The 27500-nt window shown below is 38.3% G+C and overlaps 1 protein-coding gene across 9 annotated transcripts in view; it reads right to left on the reverse strand.

Moving 5' to 3' along the window:
• Positions 1-27500, reverse strand: part of Utrn (utrophin) — a 508932-nt gene that overhangs the window by 322907 nt on the left and 158525 nt on the right. For 8 of the 9 annotated variants that reach the window (XR_013424804.1, XM_078018961.1, XM_078018962.1 and 5 more), the window contains 12 exons: positions 26482-26723; positions 26145-26325; positions 24366-24511; positions 23473-23685; positions 13097-13210; positions 12060-12215; positions 8134-8304; positions 6050-6229; positions 3802-3936; positions 2115-2264; positions 800-961; positions 212-340 (listed from right to left, as the gene is read on the reverse strand). Coding sequence is in view for 8 of the 9 variants with exons in the window: in XM_078018961.1 (XP_077875087.1) it covers positions 212-340; positions 800-961; positions 2115-2264; positions 3802-3936; positions 6050-6229; positions 8134-8304; positions 12060-12215; positions 13097-13210; positions 23473-23685; positions 24366-24511; positions 26145-26325; positions 26482-26723 (1979 nt within the window). In the remaining variant the exon portion in view is untranslated. Of the gene's footprint in view, positions 1-211; positions 341-799; positions 962-2114; positions 2265-3801; positions 3937-6049; positions 6230-8133; positions 8305-12059; positions 12216-13096; positions 13211-17470; positions 17600-23472; positions 23686-24365; positions 24512-26144; positions 26326-26481; positions 26724-27500 lie in introns of those variants that run through there. The other variant, XM_078018966.1, reaches the window with a different exon arrangement.

Genomic DNA, 27500 nt, shown 5'->3' on the forward strand with positions numbered 1-27500 from the left:
AGCTCACTTGCTCTCTTCTCAACTGTAAAAATCAGATTCAGTATTTTTCTACCCATGTACCAATTTGCTCCTGGGATGCAATGGGATTCAATATATCACTTCCAGTCTTACATCATAAACAATACCAAAGATACCTAGGAATCAACTCTTTCTCTTTTTCTTTTTACGCTGTCATTTTGAAAAGGAAAAGGAAGTGCCTTGCCCTATTTACCTGTAGCATGTCCATCTGATTTCCTCCTCTAGCAGATCTGCCTTCTGGGGAGGTCGGGGGCTGGGAACGCTGATTCTTTCTCAACTCTTCTAGAGTGAGCTCATGGGCTGAGATCTCTGCTTGAATTTTCTACCAAGAGATTAGAAAGAGGAGAGAACAGGGTTGGTTTGTCTGTTTGTTTTAAGTATAAAAAGAAATAATTCAAAAATCCCATAGAGTTGTACAATATATAATACCATATTTTAAAAGTAAGAATAAATTTGTAATATATCTAAGAATAATGTGGACCACATCTGCAGCATGTTACGCACATGCCAAAGTCTTTGCCTCTGTCAATTCCAATGTTCACAACTTATTTATAAAGAAGACATTGCCCCAACCTCATAAGAGTTTGAAAACCATAGTTTAAATGTGTTGCTCATTTGCCAGTCTCACAGGGAGCAAGAGAACACCAAAATCCAGGAGCCATCTGATGAGTACAGTGACCCTTTCTCATCAACTCTAGCTGCAGTAGTTCACTGGCAGCTGAGGAGGAGGCTACATTAGCTCTTCTTTGTAACTCTAAAGCCCTCAAGCCCACGGCAATACCTGAGCTTCCTGAGGAACTTGGAAGGCGTCTATCCTGTCAGTCAAATACGTGGTGAGCTGTTTATCCAGCTCCCCCAAACTCTCCTGCAACACTTGAAGCATGTGGTCAGTTTCCCGCAGGACCTGGAGTTGCTTTTCCAAAGAAATCTGCTTGCTCTCCGCCTACACAGAGGAGAAATTTAATCATTAGCACAAATATAAATTGCTGAGTATACACTCCAGCCTCAAAGCACTAGTACAAGACTTTGGCCTTTCTTATAAATAAATAATAACTATCAATGATAAGAGTGAAAATATCCATCTAGTATCTTACATACCTTATCCCTGAAGTAGAAATTATTAATTACTACTTTTCTCTGCATCAACTAACAAAATACAAAAATGGAAAGGTTTCCTATAGAACACAATAAAATAAATGTTATTTGTTATAAATTTAGAGTATTCTTAGGAATCACCAATGTTTATCACGAAAAATATAAAATATAACATGAATGTGAATCAATAGCGCAAACATCTGAATCTCAGTTTTTCAAAATCTAAAACAAATTCCAAAGATGCACAAGGGTCTAACCACTATTTGCTGCCCTTTGGGGTTAAGTTTGATGCTATTCATGGACTTAATAAAAACAGTTTATTTAGTACATGTTTAAAAACATCTAATACCCACCCAGCATTTCTAAAAAGACCAGTGTCCTTTCTTTAATTATTGATATGAACATAAACACTCAGATTTAACTTGGATATGAACCAAGAGATTAGGGCTTTTCAACAGCTTATGTCAAATTCTGATGGCCCTAATTTTTATGCTATCATGTGATTCTTAAGGGAAATTAAATGGTTCACAAACAGAAATAACCTCAAAGATAATTAGTTTTTAAACATCAGGTTCAGCTTGCCTTATAAACATGAGGTCTCTTCTTCTCCATCTAAAGTTCTGAATACTAACTTTAACCAGCATTAAAGTTTTATTTATTTTTTTTATTTTTTATTTTTTTAAAGAGAGAGTGAGAGAGGGGAGAGAGAGAGAGAGAGAGAGAGAGAGAGAAATTTTTAATATTTTATTTTTTAGTTCTCGGCGGACACAACATCTTTGTTGGTATGTGGTGCTGGGGATCGAACCCGGGCCGCACGCATGCCAGACGAGCGCGCTACCGCCTGAGCCACATCCCCAGCCCGCATTAAAGTTTTAATCAGCATTAACCAACTTTAGATGTTGTTAACTTTAATCAAAAACTAACACTCCATCAGATGGAGCTTGGGGGTCAGCTCTGTATTATAAACACTCCATCATACACATTCATGTCCTGATTCTTACCAGGTGACTCAGATCTTCATAGCGGCTGTTAAAAGCCTCCAGTTTCTCACTGATGATGTCATCTAGGATCCCCCCATCAATCAGAGTCTGGCCAAGTTCCCGAATCTGGGTGCGATTATCTGCTGGGTGGCGCAAAACAGATTCCAGAGACTGGACCAGGGACACAGAAAGAAATATTTACTAGGGCAAAATAGATCAAAGATCCTAAAACTATGCCATTTAAAAAATAATAATAATAATATATATATAATGTGTAGAAATCTACCTAAGGAATCATACCAGAAGTTAGGTAAACAAGTAATGAAAAAAATTATACATCATGATATTAATAAGTTAATAAAACTAAGAAATCAGCATGAATGAGAGATAATTATACAATTGCATAAAAAATAATTTCAAAAATTATTCATTATATGAGAAATTCCCATAATATATGAAGCTTGGAAGCAGAAGCAGTACCTTACCAACAACATTATCTGAACTGTAAATAATTATGTTACTAAAAAAATAGGACTCATGTACCTATAAGATATACTAAACACTAAACACTGTTTGATATACACACTTTTATTTACATAAATCTAATTAACCATGAGTTAAATATTATTCCCATTTTGCAGACTGGGAAATTGAAGCTCAGAGAGATGAACTAACTAGTCTATATACACCCAACTAATAAAAAGAAGAGCTGAGATTCCAACTTACTCCTAAGCTACTATGACCCAGTGCATCAGTACATGTTCATAAAAATAATAATTAGGAAGAAGTATACAAAGTATGTGTTTACTTTAAAGTTTGCTTTTTACTTTTTTCTATTTTCCAAGCTTCTAGAATGTACATTTACTTTCAGATTAGGAAAATGGGTTTTCTTAAAGTAAGCTTCCCATTATTGTTCATTCTCTCAATTCCTCACTCTGCTGTATTTGAGAAATGACAGTTTCTCTCTAGCAAGGCATCCATCTCCTGGAATGTAGGTCCCACGGTTCACTTATTTCTGACCTTCAATCCAATCATCCATTCAGTGCCCACAGAGCACCTCTAACGTTTAAAAGCATATCCACCCATCTCTTCTTTTTTTTTTTTCTTAAGTGAACCTAAGCTTGTTGAGTTAGAATTCCTTTAAGAAACAGTAATGAAGGCATCCTGTGTCTCACACTGAACTGTAACTGAAAAATACAAAGAATCGGGAGCATTTGTTGGTCCCCAGGAGCTGGAAGACGAGCCTTAAAAGACCAGCTCTGATGAGGAGACCCCCGTGTCCACTACTGCCCACACCAGTCTCTAACTTGCAACATCTGGAGAGGATGGACCAGAAACGGCTGTAAGCACAGTCATTGCTGTACTTAGTGAGTAAATATAACTAGTTAGCAGCTGTCCTAATAACATTCAGAGTTTTGTCCAGGGATAGGGAAAATGAACTGGAAACCCACTAGAGAGCTGGCTTTACCATCTAGAAGGCACTAAGTGCCACACAGCTAACCACCTTGGAGGCTTATGCCATAAGGTCCCGTTCCTCTAAATCAGCATGACTGCAAAAGCATGGCAGGCGACTGAGGAAAATGAATCCCAGGGAAAAGCACTGAGGAGGCAAACCCATGGGCCATGTAAAGCCCTGTGCTCCTCATATTGATAAAAGTTTGTTCTCCCGGCAACAGACAAAAACACCACCCAGAACACTGGCTCCCACCTCTAGGGCTTCATTGACTGTCTCCGTCCTCTCTGGCAACGCCTCTGTGCTCTTCACCCGCTCCTCCAAAGTGTTCAACCAGGTGGTTTCAAGATCCAAATAGTGAAGCAGTTCAATCCAGCAAGACCACACCTCCTAGAGCACGCAAAGAAAAGGTTTCAATTGTCCAGAAACCACATCATATGTTGTATCTCTAGTGTTGCACATTCTCCTCAATCAATAATAATTTCATCTAAAGATAAGTAGGTGTGGGAATTTGAAACTGATGAAGTTGGAATTCCCAATAAGTGCAAGAAAATTGAATTTGTCAATAAATTATACTAGACCAATTAAGGTGGGGGGGGACAAGGAGAACTGAGATAGAGACTGTCCCACTATTTACATTAAAATACATTCCAAGGATCTAATGTCAAAAATAAAACTATGTAATAGAATTAAAAAAGGAACAATATTAGTTTCTTAAACAGAAGGTAAAGATCACTCATAACTGCAATATTTTAAATAATTTCACAGAAAATAAAAATCTCCTGGTGCACACTCAATTCCAACTCAGAGCTCACTGATATTAATAGTTTACTATGTTGCCTTTCCAACTGTGTTTGGATTCCTGAGGACAGGTCTATACAAGAAGAAAGCCACAGTTTTATTTTTGTTTTTATGGGTTTGTTTTTTGGTTTTTTTGTTTTTGTTTTTTTGTGGTGCTGGGGATTGAACCCAGGACCTTTTGTATGTGAGGCAAGCACTCTATCAATTGAGTTATATCCCTAGCATGAGAAAGGCACAGCTTAGCCAAAAAAGGAGTTATACTATCTTTACTGTGTTAGTTGCAATTACTTGTTCCCCAACTATAAGGTTTCTGGAGAACAGACTGTTGAGGAATGCATCCATTTATACAATTATATTCCTTTATTCCATATAAAAGAAACTTATCTGATGAAAGAATTTAGGAAAGTACTCAGATCCTAGCTTTCTGGGTTTGTTCTTTTTTAGATCTACTGACTAGGTGGAGGCACACTCTTCTCTGTGTTCTGGGTAAGGTCTGCTTACTAGAATAGGGGTCAGTAAGTATTCTGTAAAGAGCCAAACAGAAAATATTTTATTTTTAGGGGCTACATCCAGTCTCTATCACAGATTCTTCTTTGGCATGTGTAGGTGGGTAGGTAAGAGAGTTTGTGTGCTTTTTTCCAACTCTTCAGAAATACATAGAAATCACTCTTGGTTAACCAAGTGAACAAAACAAGCCACACGCTAGATTTGAGCCCTCAGTCATAATTTGCTGACCCTTGGCTTAGAGAAAAAGGAAAAAGAGGTTTCTAGTCCCCCAAATTTCTATAAGCAACAGATAGAGAAATCTGTTTATATTCAAGTTCAATCTCCTTTCTTACAGGAAAGAGCGGACAGTGGAGAGATCCCTCCCAAGGACAGAACTGAGCCCTGATCAAGCTGCTTCCTTACTGGCTGGTCTCAATTATGCATATTTACTTCAGCACAAATAGAATCAGAACAATCAAGTAGCAAGTGAATTTCTTAAAACACTACTTTGACCTTTTTTTTTTAATTTACCATTATAGGATTTAACATGATATAATCATTTGTTCTAGGTTGAACTGAATTTATTGTTATAAATTAAAATGCTTCTTAAATCTCTCAACGAGACTCTAATGAAAAAAATCTTTCTACAAGATATAACAAAAATCTTATAAAAACAAACAAGCAAAATCTTAATTTTATTAAATAATCGCATAGTATCATCTACATCTCTAATCTAATGGCAAAAAAAAAAAAAAGGTATTTTATCTAAGGTTCAGCAAAATACCAACATTTTGTTTTGTTTTGATGCCAGTGTTTTTAAGGTCTTTTTTCCTTCAGGTAACCCTCTTAACTTTAGACACTCAGAATAAGAAACTTCTGTTTATGGGAGATGTCTACAGTACATTGTGGAACTGGGTGACTGGAACAGACCCTGTGAATCATCTGTACATGAAAATCTTGATGCACATGTGAAAAAATTCAGGATATTAAAGGACTTGCTAAATAACTTTCTGATAACTGGAGACAGAACTTGGTTTCCTCTTTTTAATCTCTCATTTTTAATCAACCTCTTCCCTTAAAACCTTTTTTTTTTTTTGAGCCAATATATGGGAGAGGGATGGATGCTTTTTTTTTTAACCAAGATATGGAAATGATCAATACATTAAAGAGTTTGAATCGGAGAAATGTTTCACTGAAAAAAACATATATATCATACCTCTAGTGTGTGGCACTTTCCTCGGATTCTATTACAGAGAAGTTGATAATTCTCCAGCACCACGTTCAGCTCAGACGTCAGTTCCTGGCCACCAGAGGGCACCTTGGCAGCTAATAATTTGATGTTGTCCTTGAGAATCTTCACTCTCACCTCCTTCTGCAACACATCCTCTTTGGCTCTCTGTTCCAAGAAAGGATGAACTTGAAAAATGTCTCCCTATATCCATAACTACTTTCTTTTATTTTAAAAAATGAAACAAAAATTAAAGTATTTTACATGATTCCAACAGCCTACCTGGAATATTATTTAGGTAATCACTACCTTGAGTGCTTCTAAAGTAAGGATGCAGAGTAAATTTTATACAGTGAGGCAAACTGCCCCAACAAAGTTTTATTTAATAACATCCAAGTTATCCTACATTGTTTACCAACACGAAATATTTTCAAATTATGGCTCTGAGATGACAATGTAAGTGATTTCATTTAAACTAACCACTTAAGGTCTGAGCATACTGGATAGAAATAGTGAATCTACACCAAAAAATTGAGTGGCACCTTGGCAGAGGCAACCTTTAAAAAGTCCTACAAATAAATGAAGCAATTTTTTTTTTCCTCCTAGAACATAGGTACATCTATTCTCCTGATAATGAACAGCAGTTCAAAGATGATAAAGTTACACTGGGACAATCTGATCCCAAAATAGCTGCTTCCTGACCGTCCCTCCGTGTTCCAGACGAATCATCTCACAGTCAAGAAAATAGCCTTGTCTTTCCATTCTGCTTTCTTTTGTGTTAATGGTTTTTAAGATTCCCAAGGCTGGGACAGGGGTGGTCATTAAAGATAGGTACTTTTAAATCCTTAATGACTGTTTGGAAGAACAAAAATAGATTGTTACCCAGTAGGATTTTAATCTCATTTTTCTCAGCCCTCATCTAGAGTGACTTACAAAAGGTCAAAAACTATACAGTCAATAGTGTCAAAGAAGTGACTAAATGAGACACTTTAAAATATCTTATATACTAAAATTGTAAAAATCTTTCAAAAAGAACTCTACCAAAAATATTTCAGTGATAGTGTTGTAGCTTAAATAGTAGTCTCTTGTCCTAGAAACATTGGCTCCTATACAGTTTGCATGAACATAATAGAGGCCCTTTTTTCAAAAACACCTATATAGAGTTTTTTGCTTTAGTTATACTTTCAGGCAAGTTAACTGGGTGTAAATATGTGCCATGCTGCTTAATCTTATAGGAAAAAAAAAAAACTTTAAGAGACTTCTACCTCCTTTGGCTTGAACACTCAAGGACAATTGAAGCAGTGTTAGAAGTTTGGGATGATGCCCAGTTCTTTTATTATATATATATATAAAGAGAGAGTTCAAGACAACTGACACAGGAATATAAGTTTACAGGAAATACATCCCGTGAATCCAACTGATATCCTCACCTCTGACTCCCTCCTACTGCTCTCTTACCTCTCTCGGGACATTCTGGTATCCACACATGCCCCAGGACTGGAAGGAAGATCACTACCTTGTGAAATGACGATGACTTCCAACCAACTTCAGATGTCTCTCTTGTTCCTCATAAAACTAAACTCATCCTGAAAACCTTTTGAATTAGATCACAGTAGAGGCTGCACACCATTATAATTAATACCACTGAAATGGGCACTTAAAAATAGTTAAAATGGCAAATTTTATGTTATATATATTTACCACATTAAAAAAATTATAATTCTTCCTCATACCCACTACCAGATGTTTTGGAGTGCCTCTCTGTGGCTGCTCATGGTCTCATCCTGAGACTGTCCCTGGGGCTCTCCTGGATTTAACTCATGGGTCAAGTTGAACCAGTGGATTCTTAGCCTCCTTTCCCCACTAAAATCATCATGGCTATCCGTCCTTATATACAAACACGTATGTATTTTCTTTTCTTTCTTTCTTTTTTTTTTTAAAAAAAATTTAAACCCCAATGTGAAAGAGGAGGTGAACATCCAGTTCTTTACAGCTTGTTAGACTGGTTGGCTGGTGTTCAAGGGAGTAGAGGAGGTGTGCAGCCTATGCACACACTGATTGCCCATCCTCACCTTCATTTCTTCCACAGCACTCTCAAGTTCTTCTGGTGACTTGTATTCAAAATCCCTCTCCAGGTATTCTTCTTCAGCCTGGGTCATCCACTCCTGCATCTCCGCCAGGTCTTTCTTCAGGTTCACTGCTTTTTCCTGCCTTTCAGACAACCTATTTTTCTGAACAGCAATCTAGAAAGGAAAAGCCATTTCCCCAAATAAACAAATTTTAGTATATTAAATATCAAGCTCTAGTTTTTCATATTTGAAGACATTGATAATTTCCTATAAAGAGTCTTACGTTTTAATATTCAGGCAAAACCTGTTCTGTATTTTGTGTGGATGCTGTGGATTAGCAATAATGAAAACAAGAGCATCACAGGACTTCTCTATCATATTGTGGATATTAACCTAATCTGGAAGTATCTATTATAATTTTGAAAATGTATAAATTTTGACAGAGTAATCCCAGATGTAGGAATCTAATCTATAGCAATAAAAGCACATAGGTCAAATAGACTTATAGCTCTGTTCATTATGAAAAGAAAACAATAAATAACAGAAGCAACCAAAATGATCCTTTTATGAACCCTATTAAGATTTCACTTTTAAAAAGCAGACACAGGCAGGTTATTAGTAATGATTTTCATAAAACACTGTTCTGTAAAATTTTGGTTTTGATAATCTACTATACCAGACACACACAAATGTTACATTAGAAAGAAGATAATTGCCTGAATCTGGTTCACCACCTGAGTTAAGTATTTCAGAGAAGTCTAGGAATATTTTCAGAGAGCTCCCCACCTATCCACAAATCCACTTCCACTGTGAGAAGACATATTACAGAGCAGCAGTTCAACCCTCCCCTGACAACCCCAACCTCTTGCTCAAACTCAATTTCACAGTTTGACCACCTTGCCAAGACTTGCTTGGCTGCTAAGCTGACAGTAACCAAAGGCCACTTACAGAGCAGAATGGCATTCACAAGGGTAAAGGTTAAGTAAGAGTTAGCGGCTTTCCTGTCCCCTCCCTCCAAACAGGATCTCAGTCCTGAAAATAGACAGGGAGCTTTTATTCTACTGCCCCATGGCATTCTGAGAACCAGACTAGTTCACAGAGCCGGGCTATCATGCCTGCTAACCAGCAGCCCACCTGGTAAGCTCTTTGCAACATTATTTTATGTGTGCATGTACATATGTACATAAATTCTCTTTGTTAACACTTTCCAAATAGTAGTCAGTTTTATCATTTTCAGGAATTTACAGAGAAATCAGAAAAATAATGACACTGTGGTGAGGTTTCTTTTTTGTTGTTTTTTGGGAGTTTTTTTAGAAAAAAAACTCACAATTACATACTTTCTAATTTGGAACATTAATATATTCTTTCTTTCAATGATAACATGGATAGAATAGATGTGATAGACTGCTCTTGTTTGTTGATTTGTTTTATACGCCTATCATTTCCCATTTTCAACAGTTTTATCAGTCAATGAAATATAGCTGTCTGGATCTGATCTAAATAATTACACAATAACATGTGGTTCCTTCCTTGCTGAGGACACTTAAAATTTTTCCACACATTTATTCCCACACTTGGAATAAAAAACAATTCACAATGAGTGCTATGTTGTCATATGTAGATGGATGGATGGATGGATGGATGGTCGGACTGGATGGATGGACAGACGGATGGGCACATGTATGTTTCTCATTGCCACTTCTAAGCCATTTTCTCTATTTACTTTCTTAAAAACTCCAGCTCCTTCAAGCACATTCCATCTAATTATAGCACATATAGAGAAACACACATTGGCCAGCATATCAGGTGATGTTACAAAAAGATTATTTTCTTAAGTCTAATAACTCTATTGTGATTTTGGAGAAGAATGTCCTTATTCATGGGAGAAGCATACTCAAATATTTAAGGGTGGCCTGTCATGGTATTTTTCAATTCCCTTTCAAAAGTATATTTTTAGAAAAAAGAAAACAGAAGAGAGAGAGAGAGAGAGAGTATACACGTAAATGTGAGAAACATGAACAACTGGAAAATCTCAGAATGGGTTTATAGGTGTTCTCTGCATCATTATTTCAACTTCTCTTAACAGTTGAACATGTTCAAAAAAAGGAACTTGGCTAAAACAATAGAAACAAAACAAAATGTTCAGTGATGCAAACATAGACTGTTTTTCCCTATAAACACTAGCTACCCCCAGTTCTGAGAGTATCAGCAGAGTGGCCTTCCCCTGTATAGCCACAGAGGAACCCCCACAGCTGCTCCTTCACTTCAGCTATGGATCTCATCCCCTCTCACACAGACTTCGCTTCAGAAATTATCTCAATCTCTTTGTATCAATCAATTTCTCCTTCCAAGTGAAGCCATTCCCTTGGCAATCCTGCATTAGCCCTTATTACTTAAAACAGCAAAACCCTGTTTGAATCCCCCACCTTCAGCATCCACCTCTCTCCCCTTAGAGAGAAATTTCTCAAACCCATTTTTTTCTCAAGGTCATTAAAAGCAGCCATCTTTTCAAAGCTAAAGCTTCATCTTTAGTTCTGGTGGCCTGAGCAGTCCTCAGCATGGGGCACGGAGAAAAGCCTTCCTCTCCTGGCCCCTGGGAGTACTCATTCCCTGGGGTTACTTCTCTACAGGTACCTGCCTTCTCAGCATCCCCTGATTCCCAGGTCACAAATGCTGAAAGTTCCATTTGCATGTCCAAAAGCATCTCAAACTTAATCCTTCACCTGCACCCACAGAAACTTCTCCTTGAACCTTGGTCACCACAGGAAAGAGCACCATAATTCATACAAAATGGAACCCCTGCAAAAAATCCCATCCTTGACCATTTGTTTCTTTCTTCTATCACGCGTCCAATATTCTATAGGAGTCCCATCTCTATTTTCAAAATATAGTCCAATCCTAGAATTTCTCACGACCTCCACCACTATCTCCCAGTCCAAGGGGCCATCCTCTCTCTTCAGACTGCAGGAACCTCATGTGTATTCTCCCTGTTTCCATTTTTGCCTTCCCAGAGCAAATTATCCACACGAAAACCAGACTGACCTCAAAAGATCAATCATATTGTCATTTCCCTGCTCAAAACCCACAAATTGGCTTGACATCACGCTTGAAGTAAACTCCAAAGTCCTTAGTTTCATGACCATTTCTAATCCATCTTCTGCCTACCTCTGACCTCAGATATTCCCATTTTCCGGCCCACTAACTCCTCTTACTCTATTCCAGCTACACTGCCCTCATTCCTTATTGAATACACCAAGCTTATTCCCACCAGAGAGCTTTAAAACACACTGTTGCCCATGTCTGAATATTCCTGCCTGAGCCTCATATGGCCCCTCTTCAATTGTCCTAGTCTCAGAAAGTCCATTCTTGGCCACTCTACTTGACACAATCCCCATGACACTAACTCCTGCTTATCTCTACCTGATAGTATTCAGTATTTGCCTTATTAGAATGCTAACTCCATAAGAGGAGAGTTTTTCTCATTTATTGCCATATCCCCAGTGCCTGCAATGATGCCTACCAATAGATATCTAATTAATAAAATATTCATCAATAGCTGGTTAATAAATATTTGCTGAAAAAAAATAAATGATTGATGGCTGTAACCATAGGATAACACACTCAAACGTTCTGGGGTTAAGGCAAATCTCATAAACGTGTGCAGAGCTAGATTTTTAATAAAAAGGGTCAGGGAGTAAGTCCTGGGACAAATCGAATAATTGATACTCTCATTTAATTAAAAAAAGGTATAAAAACATTATATATATATATATATATATAAGCACTCTCTTGCTCCAACTTGCCACTCAGGCTGTAGTTATTCTGTACCACTGTTTTTGAAACTAGATGGGTTATAAAATCCGTTTTATTGATGAAAAGAAACCACTGTCTCCACTTCCTAAAAACCATAGAAAGTAAGTTAATCTCACCTCCTTGGTCATTATCTCCAGTTGGGTTTGGTAGTCAACCAGTCTCGTCTGCACCCAAGTTTTCATTCCAGCAGCTGGACAGCTTCGAAGGTTAGCCGCTATTTCTTTCATGTTTTTCAGAGATGATTCAATTGTTTCGATTTCACTAACAAATGCCTGAAAACATAAAATAAGCCTGTGTTGAATTCATGCCTATATAAGTAGATGCCATAATTATAGTTTGCCTGGATTCCTGCAAATATTATAAGAACAGTCTGCAGGGAAGTCAGGATTTTTAACTGCTTAAGAAATACTGTGCCTAAAGAAATCCATTTCACCTGGAGACTTCATAGAGCCATCTGCTAAATTAGATTGGAAATACTTGACTCTCAGTGGGGAAGACAGCTTTTAATTAATTTAGAGAAAAGCCTGATGATTTCACAAAGTATAAATTGCAATGCAGTATTACCAGCAAATTTCATTTGTTAAATATGTTTTCTTTAAAGCCTTGCCATGTGGCACAATAAGAGCAATGTACAATTGGTAATTACTACACAAAGACTGTCACTGTCAAATAAGACAGCAGCTCTTAGGAATCACAGTTGCTCTTGTTCTCTCTGTCCAAAATTCTATAATCATGACCAAAAGTAAAACTATGAATAATCTGTCATTCGTTTATTAGTTGTAAAGGCAAAAAAAAAAGGGGGGGGAGGGTTGTGATAAAAGGTATCTTATCTGGATTTAATGCATGTCTGATTCCTTTGTTGTTGTTGTTGTTAACTCCTGGTTATCTCCTGGTTATCCCCAGGGGTACACTACCACTGCACTATATCTCAAGTCCTTTTTATTTGGAGACAGGGTCTCACTAACTTGGGGAGGCTGACCTTGAACTTGGGATCCTCCTGCCTCAGCCTCCTAAACTGCTGGGATTACAGGTTTGTGTCACTGCACATTGCAGTACCATGTCACACTCTTGACAATTTTAATAATGGCAACAAATAATAAAAGGAAAAAAGTGTTGTTTATTCCATCAGGTTCCCGAGAACAGCAAAACTCACCGAGCATTGGTCAAGCTGCCTCTGTAGACCTGCGGCGTCCCCTTGGGCAGCCTGCTCTTTCATCAAGAAGTCCTTCACGCCACCCATCCACTTCTCGATGACTTTAGAATCAGCCTAAATGAAACATAATACCAGAAAGGGATATTATACAGTGACACTGAACCCACTGCATCTCAAGATCTTTTGCAATTGGAAAAAAGACAACTTTTCAAAATTTGATAGCTTCCTTTTCATTTATTTTATTATTTTTTAAGCCTTCCAATTTTGAAATAATTGTTCTCTTCATTCTTGAGTAAAATCTTCAAGGTGAGAACTCAGTAATCATTCTAAAAATCTCCAGATTTTCCTATGACCTAAGCTGTTTTGCTTAAATGCAAGTAATATCTATGAATAAAAATTCAAATTATACAAAAATGTTTTTTCCAGGTATAATCAGCTAAAAAATATATATTTTTGTTCTCACAGAACTTAGAACAAGTTAGTTGCTCAGAGCAGGAATGAAACAACATAATGAAGGAAACACAAGAGTTTGTTCTTAGTTCTACAGCTGGATGCCTTTTTATCTGAGCACCCAAAACAATCCACTGCCTTGTTCCAGACTTGCACCCAACATTTACTAAGCACACTGTGTTTCAGTTACTATGTATGGTTCCATGGGTTCGAAGACCAATAAGAAGGCAAAGGTTTTGCAGAAAAAAAAAAAAAAGAGAGAGAGAGAGAGAGAGACTTCAAAAAGGAGGTAACATTGAAACTGAACCTTAAAGAACGCAAAGTAATTCTAACTTTAGATCCAGCACTAGAGTCATAATCTTTTCTTCCCAAGCCCTCCCCACCAGCCATTCCACATTGGTTGGTCTGCCCTGTTCATTTTTCTGGCATTGGGCTATTTATTTCCTTGTTCATTCCTGGAAGTGGGTATGCATTTCAAAACAGTGCATCATGTCTGAAGGCAGCCAAATATCACCTTGTCTTTTCCTGGTCTTCTAGAGGTTAAGCATCCATGATGCCTCTAGGACCTGATACCTGGGGACGGCACTCACCATTTTGACTAGCATGCTCTGGAAAGTACATCATTTTTTTGGGGGGGGACAGGAGAGTGGGGTACCAGAGATGGAAAACTCAGGGACACTCTACCACTGAGCCATATCCCCAACCCTAGTTTGTATTTTATTTAGAGATAGGGGGTCACTGAGTGGCTGAGCACCTCGCTTTTGCTGAGGCTAACTTTGAACTCGTTCATGATCCTCCTGCCTCAGCCTCCTGAACCTCTGGGATGACAGGAGTAATGTAGGCAGGCACTTGGCCTACATCAAGTTTTCTTGTTGTTGTTTAATGCCCTTAAAATATGCCACACATGGGCTGGGGATGTGGCTCAAGCGGTAGTGTGCTCGCCTGGCATGCGCGGGGCACTGGGATCAATCCTCAGCTCCACATAAGAAATCAAATAAAGATGTTGTGTCCACCGAAAACAAAAAAATTAATATTAAAAAATTCTCTCTCTCTCTCTCTCTCTCTCTCTCTCTCTCTCTCTTAAAAAAAAATATGTCACACAGAACCAGCCATTTTGATCTTTATGAAGTTGGAAATGAATCACAAGAAAGGAAATTAACATATAAATATTACACTCAAAAAATGCCACCTAAAATGTTTTTAATTTTGCCTCTTTTATTGTAGGATTGTTTTGGGTTTTCTTGTTTTTTATTTATTCATAGATACATTCACCACAATGTTATTATAAATTGATACTACATAATTAAATCAATACTATAACTAGTATATGATAATATAATGTATTCCAACATTTATTGGAATGAATGAACTACCACTAAATATATTTGCTATGTTACATATTGCTTAATTTACTATTGTAATAATTTAGAACTTGATCGATATAATATGAAACTCTGCCTTGTTACTTGGACAGTAACAGGTAAAAACAGAACGAGAAGCAAAAAAATAATAATTTAAAGTTTTAATACTTCCACTTTCCTATCAGCTATTCCTCCTAGCTTTCTCTCATTTACTAATCAGATCAAATTTTTATTTTATTTTATTTTATTTTCCTGGTACTGGGATTGAACCTGGGGCGCTTAACTATTGAGCCACATTCCCAGTCCTTTTTATATTTTATTTAGAGACAAGGTCTCACTAAATTGCTTAGGGCTCTCTAAATTGCTGAGGCTAGCTTTGAAATCACAGTACTCCTCTCAGCCTCCAGAGCCTCTGGGATTACAGGTGTGTGTCACCATGTCTGGTGAGATAGACTTTTTATACTGGTTTCATTGTTGTTGAATTTTAGGTTTTTCCAAGTGAAAAAATAAAGCCAATGAGAGTGTTTATCTGAGCATTCCCCATGAGGACAGCATGTCAATCATTAACCAACCCACCTTAGGCTTCAGAAGATGGGACTCTACATACTATTAACCTCTCAGAGGTTCTCAACCTTATTCTAATAAGGTTATAAGAGATTGTTCCTAATGCTTGGCTGTAATCAAGAATGAACATGATTTGAATCAACAAATAGGAAGCCTCTTCAAAGGGGAGGTTTTATCTCTGTGTATCTAATAATCTAGTATTCCTCCTCCAAACAAACAAAAAACTAAATGCAATGCTTGTAGGAGAAGAGTCTGGACAAGGCTTGGTAGGGGTGTCCTGCAAGACATTCTTTCCTAAGTACTTATTAGCTCTCTAGTTGGTCATTTATCTTACAGCTCTGCCAGGAACTGACACTGTTGAGCTTACTTTAGATGTTGAGCTTTTAGAAACTGATGTTCCTCCTTAATTAGGACATTTATTCATCTCCATTTTTCTGGTAATTTCTCACAAGATCATGCGGTGACCCTGAAATCCTGGGTAAAAATCTCACTGCTACTTGGGATGCAGATTTATGCACCGGGAGGAAGCTAAGTGGTTTTTCCATATGATTTACAGCTCAGGCTTGAATTTACCCTAAGTAATGACGATTCCACACTCTCTAGATTCAAAGGCCGTTCTCAGATGGAGATGGGAAGCAAAGCGTGCTTATGTGGCCAGACTCCTCCACCTCCTCTGTTACCATCACCCCATCCTGCTCAAGCACTTCTGCATCCCTTTATTTCAAGCGCTGCTTTGAAAGCTTCCCTCCCGTCTCTTCTTGCATCTGTCACTGTTCTCAAAAGCCTGTGCTGTTTGTGTCTTTTCGACTGGTTTTATGCCTCTCTTCAGCATTTGCCTTCTGAGATTGCTGGAGAAGAAATCTGGGGATAAACATGCTCAGGGAGGGTGTGGCAGGACATTTGCCAAAGACAGAAGTATAAAATGAGAGAAAGTATGAATCCAGAGCTCGCAAAGTATGCCTCTTGGGGTAGGGTTTGTGGCTCAGTGGTACAGCGCTTGCCTAGCATGTGTGAGGCACTGAGTTCGATTCTCAGCAACGTGTATAAATAAATAAAAGTAAAGATATATCAGCTCTAAAATTTTTTTTAAATCAAGACCAGCTACCACCAATGTGCAAGAAGGTATGGGAGCAGGAGCTCCGCTCCTCTCTCCATTCTTCCACTCCATCTCCTCTCTCCCTGGAAGAAAAATGCTTCCTGTGCATTTCAAAAATACCTAAAGCAGCTGGGCACAGTGGCACCTGTAATCTCAGCAGCTCAGGAGGCTGAGGCAGAAGGATCTTGAGTTCAAAGCCAGCCTCAGCAAAAATCAAAGTGCTAAGCAACTCAGTGAGACCTTGCCTCTAAATAAATTACAATATATAGGGCTGGGGATGTGGCTCAGTGGTGGAATGCCCCTGAGTTCAGTCCCCGGTACAAAAAAAAAAAAAAAAATTACCTAAAGCCTGCAAAATCTTTAAGTCATCAGAGGTTACAAAGAACATGAAAGAGTTCATGTGAAAATAGTGTTTTTAATCCAAACCAATCATCCAAGCCACTTATGAGTTTCTAATGCACAATAATGAGTATTTAAATTTTTCATTACCTCCTTCCACTAACAGAACAAGTTCATGAAAACACACACACACAAACACACACACACACACATACATACACACACTTCTCTCTGGGGGACCTCATTTTCTATAAAACAATACAAAAAATAAAATAAAAATTGCTAGTGTATTTCGAAATAAATAGCTGTAAAGATTACACCATAAGTTCTAGCCAAAAGTAGCCACATCTTATTCCTTTTTTACTCACAAATATTCAAGTAAAAATAAAATTACAACTAATCATGAGGTCTTCTTGGAAATCAAAATATCAAACATTCTTATCTGGAAGGGTCAAAACATTGCATTGACCATGGCTGTTCAAAAGAAGTAATTTCTAAGCACCTCGGATAGACAACACCCTGCTGTTAGACCTCAAAAAAGGAATCAAAGATCAAAAAACCAACCTGCCTCAGGCCTGTCCTGAGCTGGAGGTGCAGGGCATTTAAAGCTGGGTAACTCTGGACTTAGGACAGTAAGACGCCAAGGTGTGCTACTGCCTCCAACACTTGATTAAGCTGAATTCCTGGCATTTTATCTTGCTCCTCCCCCATCTGCTGGAATGTCCACAGCCTATTAAGCTGCCACTTTCTACCCCAGGACACAGACAACAAGGACTGTGAAACCAGAATTAGAAAACAGAAGAACTTAAAGAAGCAGGACTCTTGTTTTGTTTGGTTTCATAATATTCATGAATCTCAAAAATATCTTGAAAAATTGTTCTGTCACATAGGGGAGAGGAAATGAATGACACTGTCACTCTATTATCTAAAACTGAGTTCTTCAATCTAAGACATGGAATGAATCAATATCCCTCTAGTAAAGTAAAATGTATTCAAAATAACAAGGGGGAAAAACCCTTCTGAGATGATTTTATCTGGTATAAGTTACCTAGAAAGAGTTAAATGCTGCATTTTACACTTGGAAAGTATTTATCATTTCATTTTACCCCAAAATGCTTTCCAAAATAATTTCAGAATCTGGTTTTCACAGTGTAGAGATCCCAGGCATGTCATCTTCTGGGATGGAGCATCTTCACTTGGTGTGTACCCTTGACAGTTCCAGCAACTGAAGGAAGGGTGACCACACAGATGCCCTGACATTTGGGAGAGCATGCATTTGGATTTTATAGAGCCAGCTTCACTGGAGAGGTACAAGTGGGTCTGAAGGCACCTACAGAACAATCATGCCCATCCCATTCATTCACATCTGCTCACTTGCTGTGTACCAGACAGGGTTCCCATCCTCAAAGAACTCATGTCCTGGGAAAGGAGAAACACAGCTCTAACCATGATAAAAACTGGAAGGGTGTAACAGGTGAATAGTAGAATCACAGAGCAGGGAACGATTCTCTGACTGTGGGCAGAGCAGTGAGAAGGGCTGAAAGAATGCTTGTAAAAGGTGTTCGTTCTTGAAGAATCAGCAGCACCTATAGTCCCAGCTACTCAGGAGGTTGACACAGCAGGATCGAAAGCTCAAGGCCAACCTCAGCAATTTATTGAGACACTGTCTCAAAACAAAATAAAAACAAAAAGAGTTGGGGATGTAGCTCAGGGTGACAGCACTTGCCTACCATGCACCAGGCCCTGAGTTCAATCCCCAGCACTATGAAAAAAAGAAAAAAGAAAAAGAAAAGAAACAAAGAATTAGCAGATACCAGCGGGATGAGGAATCTTAGCAAGTACATGACATTTCCAGAGGAGAGGCCACAGTCCAGGGTGGTCCTTTGAGAGCCACCACAGTCTCCCCACCTGAGTGGGCTGAAAGGGGGGACCGAGGCTGGGCTGGGGAAGAAAGGGGCTGTGAGATGTGTTGAGAGCACTTTACATTACTCCAGACAAGAAGTCAGATCCTCTCCCAAGTCTAACTCTGTCATCGATGTGGAAGAAGAATTCCAAAGAGAAGAGATGGGAAGCTGGACTCAGACTTGTGGGGTAACTGACTTGTCAGGGGCAAGAGAAGTGGAGCACAGCAAGAAGAGGCTGGAGGCGAAATTCAGAGGCCAGCACAGCGGAAAATGGAAGACTGGGCTTTGTGTCTGCCTTAGGGACATTTTCATGATTTCCCAGGGATATCCCACACAGCAGAGGATCTTGAGAAAGGAAAAGGAAATAATACCAAATATCTTGTAGCCCACCAATCCTGCTGGGAATGAAAGAGAAAAAGCAGCCTCTTAGGATTTTATCTTATCCCCATGAATCATCAGAAAATGCAGTCAGTAAAAATTAATGAAAAAAAATTACTTATTTCATGTATTTTCAGATGTTTTGCTGCCTTGAAGGGGTGTGATGGTTTGTAAAACCACCCGTTAACATTTTAGTTCATAAGTAATGGAATTTGGGTAATTACACTGGCATGGCATTGACAGAAACAAACACTTTAAGAAGGTATTTGAGCATGACACTGAATACGAACATGGAAGCCCAATCTCTCACCTGTGCAAGATAAATGGACCACCTGGACAAAGAAAGTGTAGACAAGTAAATGAGAACAAATAACAGAAACAAATAAGAGCCTCTTCTAAGAACTGCGGGAATACACACTTTATAAATAAGTAACAACATAGTCAAGAAAATCCTCTCAAGGGCTATATGTGCTGTATCAACAAAAGACGCGATTGTTTCGAGCACTGAGGTTCACACTGCAAGCTCTAAGGTATCTCAGCTATTTAAATGTCCTCAGCAAGTTTCCAATGTCATTTTTTTTCTACAGTGTGAAAAAATGATTAGAATGAGCAATGTTTGTGAGCTTCTCTCTTTGGCTTTCAATACATTAATTTCCAACAAGGATCCACTGTTAATATTAGCTGCCACTAGGGAAGAACCGGAGTGAACAAGATCTCTAAATATTTGCTCTACATATTTCTGCCATCCTCAAGTATTACTTATATGTAAAAAATGCATTTTAAAAATAAACAAGTCCAAAATTCTTCACCACACACACCTCAGAGCAGTAATCTCCAGGATAAATAAAGAACTCAAAGAACTTAACAACAGCAAAAACAAATAACCCAATCACTAAATGGGCTAAGGAATTGAACACTTTACAGAAGAAGAAATACAATCGATCAACAAATACGTAAAAAAAAATGTTCAACATCTCTAGCAATTAAAGAAATGCAAGTCAAAACTACACTGACATTCCATCTTACTCCAATCACGATGGCAAAAATCAAGAACACAAGCAACACTAAATGTGCCAAGGATGCGGTGGGGGGAAGGTACACTCATATGTTGCTGGTGAGAATACAAATTGGTGCAACCATTATGGAAAGTGGTATGGAGAGTCCTCAGAAAACTTGGAATGGAACCACCATTTGACCCAGCTATCCCACTCCTCGGCATATACCCAAAGGACTTAAAAATAACATACTACAGTGATGCAGCCCCATCAATGTTTGTAGCAGCTCAATTCCCAATAGCTAAACTATGGAACCAACCTAGGTACCCTTCAACAGATGAATGGATAAATAAACTGTAGTATATATACACAACGGGATATTACTCAGCCATAAAGAGGAATGAGATCATAGCATTTGCTGGTAAATGGATGGAACTGAAGAATATTATGCTAAGCGAAATAAGCCAATCACAAAGAACCAAAGGCTGAATGTTTTCTCTGATTCAAAATGTGGGGGCGGGGCCAGGGCAGAGAATAAAGGTTTTTGGACTAGACAGAGGGGAGTGAAGGGAGGGAAGAAGGCATGGGCGTAGGAATGATAGTAGAGTGAATTGGACATTATTGCCCTATGTGTATATATGATTACATGACCTGAAAACATCTACATCATGTACAACCAGATGAATGAGAAGTTATACTGCATTTATGTGTGATGTGTCAAAATGCATTCTACTGTCATGTATAAGTAACAAATATAATAATTAGAATATATGTACACAAACAAATAAATAAAATAAAGAAACAATTCCATTGTTTAGTCCCTAAGAAAAATCACACAGATTGGCACTGTACCTACTGGACCTCGTGTCTTAAAGACAACGGAAATTAAATGACTAAGAAATTATACATCAGCACTGTGAAAAAGAGAAAACAATGATAACCAGTATAAGAATATTTCCTGTAATCATCTAAAGACTATGGGATGGATGGAATTTTTAAGTTTTCTCAAGTAAATTGTGAGCAAACAAGTAACAAGAAATTCCTTCAAAGCACATAAGAGAGCAGGAGTGTTCTTAAAAATTTTAAAAAAAAATGCACATACATATGCACACATATTTCAGAGAAGAAGTTGAACAATTAAGGAAACAGACATTGAGAACAATCTTGTACTTAGCACACAAAAAGGGCAAATAAAAATAACAGGATGTTAGAAACCTACTACTATGAAAACAACAACAACAAAACTCACCAAACTATTCAGAAATGTGTTTAATGGGGAATATATTTTTTACGGAAGTACATTTTTTTGTGGGGAGGATGAGTACCAGGGATTAAACTTAGGGGCGCTGGACCACTGAGCCACATCCCCAGTCCTATTTTGTATCTTATTTAGAGAGAGGGTCTCACGGAGCTGCTGAGTATCTCACCAATGCTGAGGCTTGGAAATATGTTTTTATTCACTCCAATTTACCACTAAGTGCCTGGATTTGCTGTATTAGTAACAACAACCCACTAAAGCCTAAAGCCAGATTACTATAACCCCAGGACTTTCTCTCGTGTTTTGGAAGAATATTGATCCTCTTGAAATTCAATTAAAATATTGGCTAATATTCATCTCACCCAAGAGTAATTTGTAACTTTTGAAAATCCTCTCAGATTTAAATCTGAAAACAAAAGAATGATCATTGAAAAGAACGGGAATTATTTAACCCAGCATGGCTCACTCTTAGCACCATTCCCATGTGGGGTGGGAAGACTGTTTGGTGGACCTGTTGGGTGCACTAACAAGATTACCTGTGTCCCTGGCCCTACCCACTGGGTGCTTTCCCCACAGCTGAGAACTCCTGATCATCAATCCACTCCTGGACCATGACTGAAAATTCTAGAATTGTAGATGAGGGTAATCCTCATTTTGAAAGTTGAAACAGTTACAACTGATAACACATAAGTAGAAGTGGATTCACTCATGAAGTGAAAGCTACCCAATAACACATTCCTCTTCATAACTAATGGTTTATTCGAGTGAGATCTAAAAACTACTGCTGCCACCACACACACCCACACAACCTGTCCATCCACAGTCTTCTGCTGTGGTTCACTGGAACTGCCCGTCACTTCCTGGGTCAAGAGCTTCCCTCCAAGTTCAGTGGTCAACGCGCATCAAATCTCGCTGGAGGCCTTCCACGCTGATCCGTACAGGACCATCAGACCTCTTCTGCCCCAAGTTCTCTGACTTTGATTTTTAAAACACTGCTTTCATATATCTTATCCTTTACTTTCAATCTTTTCACCTTTTTGAGCAATATCCTTCACACAAATTTTCTAGGGATCTAAATCTATCATCTACCTAAATCTAAAGTTCTTATTACTCGTCTCATTTCAATTCATTGAAAAATATTTATTGAGTGTCTTCTCTGGGTCAGACCCTGTTGCAGAAGTGTATCTTAGAACACATAGGTGGGAGAGGGGGGGAATAGGGGGAGCCCTGACTAAAGGGAAAGGAGAGGACCAAGGAACAGGTCCCCGGAGGACAGAGTGTGAGTGGCTCATTCTCTACCCAGTCCTTTCTGGTGAGAAAACCAGGTGACGTGGCAGCTCTGCTTCTCCACAGGTCTCACGGGCAGAATTAAAATCTGACCTTACCTGACACTGGCTTTTACCACTTCCTCCTTATACAGCCTCGCGTTGATCCTGCCTTCTCAAACTTTACTAAGGCTTCGTCCGTGCTGCACATTTTCAGATGTAGCAAAGCAACTCACTTCAGAATTTGTGTGCCCTGAATTACTTGCTTCCCCAGTCAGATACAGATGCACTAGTTTAGATTTTCAACCCAACTGTCAAAGACCTTTAAAGAAACAGGTTCAGGGGCTGGGGTTATGGCTCAGTGGTAGAGCGCTGGCCTTCACACATGCAGGGCCTGGGTTCGACTCTCAGCACCACATATAAATAAAAAAAATAAAGTTATAAAAAAGAAGCAGGTGGAGGGCTCCTTCTACCCAACTGAGTAATTTAATGACCAGCCAATATTTCACATAGTTCCCCATTTTGACCATTTTTAAGCAATGTTCTCTTATCTTCAAAGTCAAGTTCATCTCTACCAAGAAGCCTTTTCTGCAAGGCAAAAAGAAAGGCATGTGCCTCACAAGCACATTAACAATAAATCTCAGCTTCAGCGCATAAAAAGTGAGGGCCTAGAAACCACACAACATAAGTAGATATTTGAGTCTTATTGTAATAATCACCATTTACCCTACAATAAACTTAAGCTCCTGATGGCCACCTGATTTACCTCAAAAGTTCTGAGTTTGGAGGTAATTTCTTCAAGCAAATGTAGATCTTTGGAAACCTTGGCCTTTAATTTATTCCACTTTCCTTGGGCATCATCAAATTCTTGCTTATACATTTTTTCTACATCAGGAAGCACATTTTTCTCCAAAGCCTTTGTTTCTTCTGCAAGTTTACATAACATGGGTTTTTGATTCTCAAGGATTTCATCAAGGGCCTAGGAAAAAAAATTGAAAAGGTAAAAATCATATACAGCAATGTGTCTGTGCAGATGGAATCACAATCAGAAAAAAAAAAAAAGACATTTTATCAAAAAAGAATCGTAAAAAGAATAGTTATAATCAAAAAAACTCAAGCTTTCCCTTCATGAGTTACGCGTGGGCAACATAAGATGTTCTGTATGCTGAGAGCCACAGGAGCACCACACCCATGAGGGTCCAGTGTGCAGTGTTAAGGGTTGGTCTTTTTCTGTGATGAAGTACTTCAGAACCTTAAGGTTACTTAACTTACTACCAGGGAAGCATTTATACTCAACACCAAATTTTTTAAAAGTATGAATTCAATATTCCTCATTTTACAAAAGAGATCTTAGCACATTATGAACAGGTTGAAAGTTTTAGGCAAGTTATAATAGAAGGAGAAAATATGCTTTTCTTCTACTAATACTAAATAAATTTCTTTTTATCTGAGGTCCTATGCTATAATAGTTAATCGTCAAATTCTAAGAAATTTTGAGACCAATTTTGACTACAAATGACCAATGTTTTTAAAAAAAATAACAAAATCATTCTTTTTAATCTTACTGAGAAGTCCCAAAGGAAAAAACAACACCTATTTCTCCTTTTAAAATCTTAAAATATAGGACTTAAAATTTCTAGACTTCAGAACCATATATACCTTTTTTTCTTGCAGGGCCTTCTCCATCTTGGCAAGATCATTCAGAGCATGGAGAGACATCTGGGCCTTATTTTCTGAATCACTTAGTGTATCCTTTAGTGTTTTTAGTGTCTCCAAATATGCTTGTCCCGGCTGGTTCTTCAATTCTGTTTATTTAAAAATACTTACTTTGAGAAAATAATATTAGGAATATGATAGCTATTATATATACCATTAATCTTCCATATATAATAAGTGAATTCAAATGCATAATAATTTAGACCCCTCATTAAAATTTAAAAGGGTCTCTGTTGGTTAATAAAATAGGTCATTCTACTGGCATTTCTAGGACTCAGACAGTGACTTCATTCCTGCGGATGTTGATGTTTGAAATATTAACTAACTCACTATCATTTTTCTTCATTTCATCATGATGAAATGTCTCTCCAAAGCTGGAACAACAATGTTCCTTTTGTCCCACATAATCTCCTCTTCCCCAATTGCCACACAAAGAATAAAGAAAGAAAACAAAGATCCACCAGTCCTCCTGTAAGTACAAGGCCCCAAGAAAAACCATCTCACAGTGGCAGGCATGTACAGGGACACAGCACCAGGCTGCCACAGGTACCCTGAGAAACAGGGCCAGCCACAGCCCGCTGATGAAGTCTACTCGTACGTCTAATATAAGAATCACATACAGCAGCACTTGTGTGGAAGAGAAGTGAGTTCATCTGAAGGACAAAGAGACAAAACCAGCCAGCAGCCAAGGTTAAAATGCCTATGGGTCCTTGTCAAAATGAAAACATAGTTTGTGCCAGTAAAGTGAGAAAGAGGTCCTCTCCATATTTACTTTGCACTCTAGGTTAACGAATATCAATGAGCAAAGGCACGGTGTCCAAATGCCTTCTGGAAGACAATAAGACACATTGTCTAATATACACATGTACTGATTCCTAACGTCCTTACACAATCTGCATACCTGAAGAAGGCAGTGGTTATGGGCACTGCTCTGAGTCTGTACTACCCAGTCCAAACTTAAACAGCAGCTCAGGAAAACACATAAGTAAAATATAAGGGATGAGCTCTCACAGCCTTTAGCAGCTAACTTCCTAAAACCAGGTTTACTGCAAAAGTAAAAATCTCATTAAAATTTTTCATCTTTTAGAAGAAGAATATGATTTCTTTTTCAAAAAAGGGATGGTATTGCTAAAACCATAATCATTATGAATGAAAAGAAAAAAGTGATCATTCTTTCTAATCTTACTGAGGAGATCCAAAGAAAGAAACAACACCTATTTCTCCTTTTAAAATATTAATGCCAGGCATGGTGGTACATACCTGTAATCCCAGGTACTCGGGGAGTCTAAAGCAGGGGATTACAAGGTTGAGTCCAGCCTGAGCAACTTAGCAAGAGCCTATCTCAACATAAAAAGGGTTGGGGATGAAGCTAAGGGGAAGAGAGCTCACCTGGGTTCCGATCCCAGTAACACACATACGAACACACACACACACACACACACAAAAAAAAAAAAAAAACTTATTTAAGAAAAGCATTAGATCCTATTAACACATTTTTAGAGTATGTGAAAAGTGTATGTATTTTTCTAATCAAATGTGAGCCCAGAAAATAGTCTGATTATACTTTAAGACCTTGAACCACATGGTGCCAAAGAAAACGTAAAACTGGTGTAACGTATAAACACGCTGACAATCTAAGTATTGGGAATAATTTTTAGATTTAGGCAAACAGAGAGGAGATATTAATATCATCAAGTAAGAAAACCAAGGGAATGGGTTTACCATTCTCTAGCTGTTGTTGATGATGCTCTAAATCCTTCTGCACAGCCTGGTAGTGGCCCAGAAAGCCATCCAAGCTCTGCTGGACAAAACCTGGGACTGAAGGCCGAGACCTCAGGGCCAAGCAGCTTGCACGCACCATTTCAATTTTGGGTTGGAGGCCAAGGAGATTGTTGAGTTCCCTCTGTGGAAGAGAAAATATGGTCACATAACTCAATGAAGGAACCCCGAAAGTCCATCAGAGCAGAATTAACTAAAATTTCATGACACAAAAAGCACCTGCCTCAAGTAGGAAATGGTACATAGAACTCTGGCATACTCCAGACGGCTGGCTCCTTACCTGACAGGAATCCTTCAAACTTGCCAAGGACTGCTGGGGAGATTTAGAAAAGGGAGTGTGTTGTACCCACTCCTCCTTCTTCTTTACAATCTTTTCAAGCTCATCAATCTGCTTACAATAAGCATTGATATCCTCCTGAAGCTGAAGCTTTCCGGCCAGATCCTCCAGATGCTGAGATACATTCTTCCACTCGGATAAAACCTTCTCCAGAACATTTTTTATTTCTTCAGTAGAAAGACCCTCTACACAGACAAAAGAATAAGCAGACACTTCAGAGTTTTATAAAACTTTGTTCTGAATTGGTTCCACACATTCTAAGTTATTCCAAACGAGGTAACTTCACATATAAGGATCACTTCCTTGTGTCCCTCTTAACACAACAATGAAAAATTATAACGATGCACTTTAAAAAATATTTAGGCATATTTAACTGCTTGACCTAGGAGGGTGGGGGGCCCTGAAATGGCAGTTCAGGGCGGTGTTGCTACCACAAAAGGCACATCAGTGCAGTGTGGCCACTACCTTTTCTGCAGAATGTGTTCTTTGTACTCTGCTACCTTATAACCTGAGCCAGGGAACTAAATTCAATGGCCTGGATTTGTATGGGCCTCTGACATCATAATCAAGACCCTCTGTCGTGAGAGATAAAGACAGCTGGCTAATTAAAGGAAGAGGCCATGCAAACCTGTGGAGATCAAACCACGGTGTCATATAAATTACAAAATAAATAGCAAGAATTCCAATTTCTGGGAAGCAACCAGGCACATGTGGGAAAGTTAAGCCATCAGCCAGGCCTCGGGAGTCTACAGGGCACTGCACATATATAAGTCAATGTCCAAAACATCAAAGTGTGGTAAGATTAGAAATATATCAGAAGAGAATGCCATTATTTTTATAAGACTCTTATAATTTTGTTTGCCTCATATTTTTGAAAGGTAGAGAATGTTCCTAGAAATAACAAAGGTTTTTAATATATAATAATAGGTCTTTTTTTTTTTTTGGTGTTGTTTTTTATTTGA

The sequence above is a fragment of the Ictidomys tridecemlineatus genome, chromosome 8 (genome assembly GCF_052094955.1).
Source record: "Ictidomys tridecemlineatus isolate mIctTri1 chromosome 8, mIctTri1.hap1, whole genome shotgun sequence".
Lineage (NCBI taxonomy): Eukaryota > Metazoa > Chordata > Mammalia > Rodentia > Sciuridae > Ictidomys > Ictidomys tridecemlineatus.